At 38.4% G+C, this 10,863-nt stretch overlaps 1 protein-coding gene across 2 annotated transcripts in view; it reads left to right on the forward strand.

Annotated features, from left to right (window-relative positions):
- ITGB8 (integrin subunit beta 8) overlaps positions 1-10,863 on the forward strand; it is a 44,470-nt gene that overhangs the window by 28,161 nt on the left and 5,446 nt on the right. For both annotated transcript variants that reach the window (XM_065629078.1, XM_065629079.1), the window contains 7 exons: positions 799-894; positions 987-1,076; positions 3,449-3,583; positions 6,482-6,887; positions 7,640-7,865; positions 9,474-9,577; positions 10,685-10,848. In XM_065629078.1, the coding sequence (XP_065485150.1) occupies positions 799-894; positions 987-1,076; positions 3,449-3,583; positions 6,482-6,887; positions 7,640-7,865; positions 9,474-9,577; positions 10,685-10,848 (1,221 nt within the window). The remainder of the gene's footprint in view (positions 1-798; positions 895-986; positions 1,077-3,448; positions 3,584-6,481; positions 6,888-7,639; positions 7,866-9,473; positions 9,578-10,684; positions 10,849-10,863) is intronic.

Raw genomic sequence — 10,863 nt, forward strand, 5'->3', positions numbered from 1 at the left:
TCTTGTTCTCGAATCCATGTCAGATCTGTCAACGAGAAGTGTAGAAGGGCGGGTCACTGGCACAGGACATGCTGTTCTTCACCAAATAGAGCAATGTCATTAGTGGGGAGAGACATGAAACTCATGTTACCTTCTTCAAGCACACGCGTGGTTAAGAAAATATAGCAAGTCATTGCAGTAAGGACTGGAGGCATCACTCCTAAGGCTGGTCTTGGACATACAGAGAAGGAGAAAGCTGTCAGCCATAAGATATGTACAGAATATTGACATCACTAGAACTTGGCCCGGTGGCTGCATTTAGCTTGTGTGTCTGATCACTGGTGCCAAAATACATTTCTGAGAAACAAACTTTTAATTACTCGCCTTACTGTTCCAAACAGCACACCTCATCTCAGTGTCTTCATATTGTACTTTCTCCCTAACTTTTGCACAAGAACCCAGCTGTCGCTCTCAAGAATCCTGTTATTCTTCAAGGCAGACCATGGACAATATCATATCCATGTTTTTCAAGCATCAGACTCAAACCAACACCCTGGTACCATATGAGTTAATCTTTCCACTGTGCAGCACCATTGCATAGCTGACAACAGATAAGCCTGTCACAGCCTGGCTGATGCCCTGATGATTCTTTTCTGTCATGATCTGTTTGTTAGGTTGGTTCTACCTTCTTTTGGATGTATGCCTAGCATTCCCTGTACATTTAGAAATAAGTATTGGGATGGTTTTGTGATCCTGTATTGTGTCATATATAAGGTTTTTTTCCCTACTAGCTGCAGTCTTTTCTGTTGTGTTTTTCAGGAGCATCCATCTCTTGGGCAGCTCTCCGAAAAATTGATTGACAATAACATCAATGTTATTTTTGCAGTTCAAGGAAGCCAGTTCCATTGGTATAAAGTAGGTTAGAAACCTGATTTCTTTTTCCAGTTTTTAAAGCACAATATTTATATTAAAATTTAAAACTTCATAAATTATTGTATTTTTCATAGGATCTGTTACCTCTGTTGCCTGGTACTGTTGCAAGACAGATAGAATCACAAGCAGCAAATCTCAATGATTTGGTGGTAGAAGCCTATCAGGTATGATCAGAGTGACAATGTTGTATGCTGTATTTGTACGGGGATTTTTCAACTTTCATAGCCTAAAGTTGGAATTGGCATCTCAGATCTTTAGTTACGGACCAGCCACCACTGTCTAGGCACCATATAAATTCAGAGCAAAAAGACAGTGCAGTAACTAGAGGGTTTTACAGCATAATTCTTAGAAAATTGACAACAGGTAGGAATTTACAAGGAGGTAGTGGATATTGTGGAAACCAGGATTGACACTGCACGAAGCAGTGTAATGACTCAGGGTTTTGAGGCATGGCAGTGAAGAAGAGTTTTGATAGGGATTGGGCAGAAAACAATGAAATGGCTTTGTGAACTCTTGCCTAGAGTTCTCAGCTGAAAGTAACAGTATGAGAAAGTATTATAATAGTATGGAAAAGAGCATAAAGTTGTTTTTCACAAATGTTTGACAGGGAATGGCAGCTGGGAAGTGGAAATTGGCATCTTGATAGTGAATGAAAGGTAGCCTGGTAAGAGTGGGTGTAAATAGCTTTGAAAATGAAACCGAGTAGTATACATTTGAAGTAATAATGCAAAGGGAGCCTGTACAACAGCAGCAAAATGAATGCAATGGGTTAGATGGTTGAATGCTGTTAAGGTGTGCAAGTTACACAAACGTGGAAGTTCTAAAAACTGAAAAATCAGTTACAAAGCCATATGCAAGGTATGCAAGGTGTATCACATATTTTTAAAATTAATTGGACATGGGACCACGAAAATATCCATTGTACTAGGTTAACCATCTAAATCAGGCTGTTTGCTTTCAGCAAATTTGCTATAATGAAGAGCCAAGTTCTATATCTGCTCCTAGTCAATAGAACGGGTTTGTACGCATTTTTCTCTGTGTCATATTGAAAACATTGTGCAGAAGGCAGAGACATTCAAAAAGCAGAGGAGGTTAGGTGTAATCAAATTGCAGAGAAGTTCTCACTGATATTGTACTTCCTCTTATAAAACTGAGAAATCTAATCTTGAATATGAAAGTTTGCAGGAAGTTTCTGGCAAAAAATTCTGAAGATCATGATCCTTTTGTATGTCCATTCTAAATTGTATCCCAGTTTTGAGAGCACAATGCACAACAAACATTTAAACAGAGGAAGCAAACATTTACAAAATAATAATTTAGTTCAATGTAAGGTTCTGTTGGACTTTCCTGCTCCAGCCATGCCCAGTTTGCTTTTGCTATTATTTTCATTTTTTAGGCAGTATCTTCCTTCCCATCCAAAACTTCATTGGATTTGATACTTCAAGATTTTTATCATCATTTTGGGGCTTATAATATACAAACACATGCTGAACAGGGCTTGAATGTTTTGCTTTCTTGAAAACAAAAGTACTTAGATAAGAAAATAGATTTAATGTTGATGTTTGATGACAGTGGGCCTCTTGCACTCTTGTTCTAGGCAGGGAAACCTTAGGCTTAGTTGTGGAAAACCCTGGCTGAAAATCCCTGGCTAAAAAGCCAAAGATGACTCACTAATTTTCAAAAAGTTACTAAGATAAACATGTGTTCAGATTCATGTAATTGAATCACCATTTGTAGCAGTAAAATATCCCAGAAAACTAATTTTTAAATACTAATATGCCAGGAATTCTAATAATCTCTTTGTACAATTTTCAGCTCATTGGTTTGTACAGAGCTTTAAAATTTTTTTAAAAGGTCAAGGAACAATATTCCTTCTTGAAAAGAAGTTGGATTTTAGAGCATGCAGTAAATACAAGTTACAAAGTAGCTGACTTTTCCATTATCTTATATTGCTAAGAGGCCTAATGAGAATCAACCAGTTGCTGACTTATATAGTCCTAGCTGACCCAAATAAATCAGTAATAATAATAAAAATAGCCTTTAGATCACCTTAAAGTTTGTTCAGAGGAAACTTTTCCAAGACAGATGCAAAATACGAGAAGTTTTAAAGTGTCAAGTCAATTAGGAACCTTTTCTGCTGAATAACAATAGTTGTATGTATGTCTGCTGTTTCATTTTAAATGTGTGGCTAAAAGGCAGTATAGCCTCTCAAACAATAAGCAGTTTTTGTTGTGCACATTTTTTAGAATAGATTTTCAAATTGCCAAAAATACAGTCTCAAAACCATTTTAGAAAAGCTGAAAATGTTTTTATCTGGAAAACGTAATCCTCTTTATCAGAATTACCAGTTCACTGGTTGTGTATATTTGGAATGTAATTGGGTCTTTATATGGGAAACAATGCTTTAATTCATTCCTTTATTCACACAGACAAGCTTTCTTCATTTTCAGTCAGACACAGTAGCCGTACTTGTTAGTCACTAATGCACATTATATGTTGAGACGCAATTCTCCTAAAACTTGTTTTCTGGTTACAGAAACTAATCTCTGAAGTGAAAATTCAAGTGGATAACCAAATCCAAGGTCTTGAGTTCAATATCACTGCAATCTGTCCTGATGGAAGTAAAAAAACTGGCATGGAAGGATGTAAAAATGTGGGATATAATGAAGAAGTATGTTGAACTGAAACTGGAATACTTATTTTTCTGTTTGCTTGGGTTTCAATGGTGTGGAATCTTCTAGGGATTTACTTAAACTGAAAATGGATTTATGTGATTAATGATCACAGACTTTCTATTATTCTCTGGTTTTATTTTTCCTGAATCTTATTTTAATTCTCACTAATCTCATGGAACTAAGGCTCAAAGCTTTTCCTGAAAGCTAATATCCATTAAAACTCTCCTCTTTTGTCCTCCACTGGACACAATGGTCATGTTCATCATTGTGATGAAATCTGTACATAAGAGGTTGAAAGATCATCACCCGGTAGAAAGGAATCATTGGAATTTGTGTTCCTTGGGTCTGTACAAGATGTCGCTTTTCCCTCTCCTTGCTCTATTAGTCTTCATGCACACTCAGGGTTGGGCATAATTAGTTTATTTTATAAATCAAATTAATAAAATGATTTATCCCTATTTGGATTGGTGCCACCTACTGAATGAATTGGATTATAAAACCGGAGCATCTTGCACCATGAAAATGTGAAGAAAGATGTCTGGCTAATATAAAGAACATGGTTTTCTTCCCAGAACAATTACTCTGTGCATTGATATATTTATTTAATTGCTTGGACTAGTAGAGTAAGTCATTTAGCTTGCCAGGAAGAGATCTGTGTTTTTGGAGAGCAGGGTCAAGGAGTTCTTTCCTTCTGGACATGCACACACGTCTCAGCTGGTATGGTTTTACAAATCAGTAGATTAAATGTCTGAATTTTAAATACATTCATTTAGATGTATTTTATGCTCTTCTGAACTTTGTCTGCATGACTTGCTGCTGATTAGCTTCTACAGTTTGAGGGGGATTTGCTATGTTTTTCTTCTTCACTCATCTCTTCTCCAGTGTTGTTCCTGTGCATGTCATAAGAAATAGGACTGGAATTTGTTCTGTTTAATGAAAAGAAAAATATTTATATCTGTTTCTTTTTAATAAAAGGCCAAGCCAGTTGATTATAAAAGATTGCATGTGGTCCTAAACCTCTACTCCTGTTGAAAGTAAGCCATCCTCAAGAGATTAATTTATTTTGACCGTAAATCCTCCTTTCAGTATTTGTTTACAGGCAAAATGCTTTTCCTTAATTCTCACATTCCTTTCATTGTCTAATCTTTCTTCCTTCCTTTTCTTACCAAAACAGAAAGTGTATTATATTCTGGAAAAATCCTATGGCCTCTTTAGGGTGCAAAACTAACTTTGGCCATTAGCAAGTGCCAATGTTAATGGTGTCCTAATTATTTAGTTGCAATATGTTTAATCTTTCTGCTACTCTGTTCAAACCCATCAAACTTCACAACTTGCATGCAAGACATGATTTGCCCTTCCCTCCCATCTCCCTGCCATTCCTATGTAACTGTGTTGTGCATGAAGATGATGTTTTCTAGCACAGCTCTGTGTTGAAGAAAAAACACATTCTCTAATTGCAGCCTGTCCTCCCTGTGTGATATGCACCTGCCCTATGAATTCATGCATTGCCACACTTTTGTCCTGTAACCAAAGGGAAGAAGTCTCACGCACAGAGAGTGTAGGCAACAAGGGCTTATGTGTGTAGTGGTGCATTTGAGAAACAAGAAAAAGAAAAGCAAAGGGCGAGACAAAGCCTGTGTGCCCCTGCCTCAATCTGATATTAAGAAGCGCATGCTTCTGCATGGCATTCTTCTCCTGTTGTCCGTGTAGGCACAAAGCCACCATTGTCCCCAAGGGCTGGGCTGTTCTCATGTGGGGGCGCAGCGGGAGGGGGAGACAGTGATGACAAATGAATGGCCTTAGTCTTTGTGGGTAGTTTCAGCCTCCTGTGTAATCAGTTTCTTAGGTTTTCTCTTTTTTTTTCACTTGGAAATCTTTGTTCTTTGGCGGTAAAGAGTAAAAGTATTTGCTTCTCATGGGCTCCTTTCTCTCACCTTTTCCTCTTGGTTGTATTTTCTATGTGAGGAGGTGAGAAAAGTTATTTTCTATCAGCAGGCTAAATAACCTTTGTGAGAATATCCTGTCAGAAGCCTACTGCTCCAAAGAAACCCAATAAACAATCATGAAATACAAGATTGCTATCCAGTGAAAGTATCACACATCAGAGCTATCAAAGAGTTCTGGCAGCAATTGATGCAAGCTCTGTGGCAGTCACCTAACACCCAAAAAGATCCAGCATCCTGCGCCAGGACTCTGGAAAGCCAGAGATGCTGCTGCTGCAGTGGGCAATGCTGGGGTGAGGGCCTGGGGCATGGTGGTGATGGGCATGGCACGGCCAGGAGCTGGGCACTGGGTCCACTCTGAAGCACCACTTGGTCTGCTCAGGACCACGGCAAGAGCAGCAAGACTCTCCTGCTCTGTCCCCATTGTAGGAACTCTGACAAATAAGCTGCTACTAAGGTGTGAGCCATTTCTGTGTTTTAGTAGGAGTAGGTAGGGCCATCCAGAAAACCTTTGTGGTTTCTATTTGCACAGACCATTTCTTCAGCAAGAACATTGATTATAGGTTCTTTTTATGAAGAGTATCTCTGTTTCTGTTTGTGTATTGCCTTGCTCAAGCTAGTTCAAATTCTTATCTGAGTATTTTATAACAGAGTGTACACATTAAATCATAGCAGGAGGATGATGATGGTAATTCTATTACTATTCAACTTATATTAAACTTGTCTTTTGCAACTATGCTTTCTTAACATGAAAAGTAGAGTGCCGTCAATCCTCTGTTGTTAGGATTTTAAGTATTACTAGTACATCATGTCTGACAAATGGCCACTGTGTATTTTGTTATTATTAGCTAGTCCGCGGTCATATAGAATGCAAGATTCTGCTTTATGTGTTAAAAATTTTAAGCAATTTATGGGAAATAATAATGATGTAAAATTTGTATTTCTTCTTAGGTGCTTTTCAATGTGTCAATTACAATGAAAGGATGTGATACATCTGGAGGAAGAAAATATGCAACACTTAAGCCCATTGGTTTCAATGAAACTGCCATCGTTAGCGTGCAGAAAAGCTGTGCCTGTCGGTATGGAGACAGTGCAAGGCACAAAAGAGTATGGGCTGATGAAACAACTTCTGATGGCAAACAGTCCCATTGCAGTGGCAGTAATTGTAGCTCTCATAGAGATGTGGTTCCTTCTGAGAGGTGCAGACAACACCAGGACCAGCCCATCTGCAGTGGTCAAGGAAATTGCGTAGATGGAAAATGTTTCTGCTACAAAAACAAGCTAGGCAAGGTGTATGGCAAGTACTGCGAAATGGATGATTTTTCCTGCCCTTATCACCAGGGAAACTTATGTTCTGGTAAGCTGCAGAGTTTATGTCTGTGCTCTGTTTTTGTTTGGGGAGGGGAGGGGAGGGGAGGGGAAGGGAGAGGAAAGAAAGAAAGGAAAGGAGAGGAGAGGAGAGGAGAGGAGAGGAGAGGAGAGGAGAGGAGAGGAGAGGAGAGGAGGGGAGGGGAGGGGAGAGGAGGAAAAGAAAAAAGAAAAGAAAAGAAAAGAAAAGAAAAGAGAAAAGAAAAGAAAAGAAAAGAAAAGAAAAGAAAAGAAAAGAAAAGAAAAGAAAAGAAAAGAAAAGAAAAGAAAAGAAAAGAAAAGAAAAGAAAAGGAAAGGAAAAGGAGAAAAGAAACAGCCTGGCATGTGCACATGAACTTGATACTCCTTCTTCCACTGAATCTTGCTGCTTATTTGAATTGAATGCTTTCTTGCTAAAGAGAAGTTTGTTTAGCTTTCCTGAAGACTGTTTTCCTGATCATTGTGTAATTTTTAATCCCCACTGTTTTGATGCAAGGCAACAGGGAAAAATTCTCATAAAAGGTTTTAGGATGACATCAAGATAGCAGCTTTTGCTCAACTTAACAACAAACAGCAGCCATAAATAAGTATCATGCTGGTAATCTCAGCCAAAATCATTAACTTAAAAACTAATTAGCAACTCAAGGTCTAAATTAGCCCTGTTTAATGTAAAGTACCAGAAATACAAACGAATGCATATAAAAATCGACTTTCTATGTTTTCGTAATAGCATATGACTCAAGACCTATCTGATGTTGCAGGTAATGGTGAATGTGAAGCTGGTAAATGCAAATGCTTTGCTGGCTGGGAAGGTGACCGTTGCCAGTGCTCATTACAATCAGCAAAGCACTGCCTGAATTCAAAGGGCCAGATTTGCAGTGGAAGAGGAAAATGTATATGTGGAAGGTGTGAGTGCACAGATCCAAGAAGTTTTGGCCGTTTCTGTGAATATTGCCCTACTTGTAACAAAGCTTGTGGAGAAAACTGGTACGTTTCTTGTGATGGACTTGACTTTTTAACTCAGTAGTGCTGAAACAAGGAGATATCTTTATGCTTGGCTGGATGTGTGCTGTATTTCTTAGATGTTTGGACTGTAGAAAGTTGAAAAAATTCATACTTGAGACTTTTCTCTGTGTAGCGGTGGGGTACACACTGGCAATTAAGACAATTGCACATCCATATCTGTGTTCACAAGTCTGTGTCCAACTTTCAGCTTTCTGGAGCTAAAGATGTGTCCTATGAGTATCATTTTTTTCATACATTTATTAAAAAATGGTTTTTCATTCAAAATCTTCTGGGTAGGAAATAAAGCCTTTCAATTTGGAGTTTTTAAAATGGGCAGTAGATCCTACTCTTGAAGGCCACCAAGTCAAATAATATTCTCCAAATTTGTTTTTGCACACTCCTTGTGCTTCTCAGCTGAAAGAAGGAGGTGTAGAACAAGAGCAGTACCTGCACATTGGTCAGCAGAGCAGAGCTGGTCTTACTCAGAGAACAACATTCTCTGTTAATCAGTTTTAAACCACTTAGTCTTTGCTGTGCTAGTTTTAAAGTATGCCATTTTTCCGTATCCAAGGGACAGTTTGAGGGTTGATATGAGCAGCCCCAGGGAGGAGAGAAGTTAGAGCAAGCTCTCAGTGATACAGAGTGGTGCTGGCTTAAAGAGTCGGTGAAGCCCTGTCCTTGAGCATGGCTCTTTTATGCCCTCCCATCAGCACATGTGGTGTTCTGCATCCCACTGTGGCTGAGAGGGTGAGAGATCAGCCTTTCCTTGGAATGGGAATAGTGATCGAAACAGAATTTTTATTTGTATTCACTTGAATTATAGTTCATCTGGTGAATATGCTGGAGAGCCAAGCTGGGCCATGACAGAGAAGGTGACTACTAAGGCTTCACTAGATAAAACACAGTTAGCCTTGCTGGCTTACACTTGTTCAAAGTCACTATGAAATGTTTGCCTTTAATAAATTCAGAAGATGGTATAGCTTTGTTAAAAATTCAGGCAGGGCTTTTTCAGGATCGCTTGTGATGTCCATCTTCTGCAAGGCTATACAGTGAAGATGGTAGGACTGACAGTGCTGCCTTCTGCTGCACTGCAGGCCCTCTGAACTTCCCAGCACCGAGAACTTAACGTGGCTTTATCTTAACAGAGCAGCCAAAAAATTATTAACGAAGCTGTGTTTCCTACGCCTGTCTCTACCCTTCAGTTCCAGTGTGCACCCAAGGAGATTTATAGATAAGGAAAGACTAGGGCTGAACTGGAGGTTGATAGCTGAAGAAAGGGGGCTGGACCCTGAGCTACACCCCCTGAAAAACCCACATCACAAAATGCATAGCAGGGGCCGGATGAAGGCAGTTCGTAGCCAAAGACGTATTTTACTTTACAACTTCTGACTAGTTGGTTCTGAGAAGCGTTACAGGGATAAAATGCTGAGGGAGGCATCACATTTCAGAAAAAAATAAATAAATGTCGCAATGTTTTTACTAGCAACAGGAAAGCATTATGTGTAAGCAGTATGTCAGCCTGTTGATAAATTCTCTTTAAGGGAACTGCAGAGGAAGACATAGCTTTTTAATTACATTTTTACTTTACAGGAATTGTGTTCAGTGCCATCATTCTAACAATGCATCTCAAGCAAAACTTGACCAGTGCACAACCTCATGCGCTTACCTGGTGCATTATATTGACCAAACTTCAGGTATGTGACATTTTCTAGGTAATGTTAATAAGAGATTGTTTGGATTAGTAATTGAATTCACCACTGTTACAATGTCTTTCAAAAGTGTGTCATATTACTACAATAACAAAGAAAGCAAGCAGGAAAAAGAAAAAAATCACTCATAGCTTCAGGGAAAGTAAAAGATAAATAATAACAGGAAACATGATTGGCAAGCATTGCTAAACCAGATTTCCCAGCTCCTTGAGAAGTCACATCTAATAATAACGAATCTTGCCTGAGCAATGCTTAAAGAAATATTTATAAAAATCTGTTATGGCATCTGTATGTTTTATTACTTTGGATATGCTTACATTATTTGACATTACCAGAAACAAGGAAGAATGAAGTAGAATGCTTACCTCATGATCAGTAATGTTTAAATATTCCTTTCAAGTATAAAAAATGGCACAGTTATAAGGGCTGCGGAAGAATAATTTTTTTTTAATAAAATCTCATAAAGCTTAATCAGTCCACGCTGCAACAAAAATGGTTACCTTTGTCACTTCACATTTTTGTACATCTTTTTATCTTACAGTTGTTCCTAAATGAGGAAATCAACTGTGAATACTTATCTCATAACTTTAGTATTAATTAAAGAAAGCTTTCTGTGTGAGAGAGGTCAGACAGTGAGGAGAGCAACTGGACAAGGATTCAATAAACCACATTTTCTTTCATATTTTGCCAATGATCTTCACTGTAATGTTGTGAAGGTTAAACTGTCATGGCCCTATACATCTCTAACACTTCGTCCTCGGTTTTTCAGCTATAAATCACTGACTTACAGAGAATTTACAGTGGCCAACAAAATGAAGCCTGAGCCTTTGTTCTGTAGATTAAAGAAATAATAGTTTCACCATTTTTCTACAGTGAATCTTTATCGGAGTTGCCTTTCTTGATATGCCCCACTTTAGAAGCATACACATGTCAACTTTTCCCCTTAACTTCCATTAAGTTGTTTTCCCTAAACTTGTCAGGCTTGCGTTACATTTATGCGCCATTACTATGCAGTGGTAGGTATACGTGTGTTTGGGGGATGTGCCTGTTCCATACATGAGGCTTTACATTTGTGTTTTCCTTTCATTGCAGAATGTTTCTCTGGACAAAGCTACTTTAGAGTCTTTTCCATAATCTTTATAGTTACCTTTCTGATTGGGTTGCTTGTTGTCCTTATCATCAGGCAAATAATTCTGCAGGGGAGTAGCAATAAAATTAAATCTTCAGCTGATTACAGAGTATCTGCAACAAAGAAGGTAATTGATTTCAGA

Source organism: Caloenas nicobarica, chromosome 2 (assembly GCF_036013445.1).
Source record: "Caloenas nicobarica isolate bCalNic1 chromosome 2, bCalNic1.hap1, whole genome shotgun sequence".
NCBI lineage: Eukaryota > Metazoa > Chordata > Aves > Columbiformes > Columbidae > Caloenas > Caloenas nicobarica.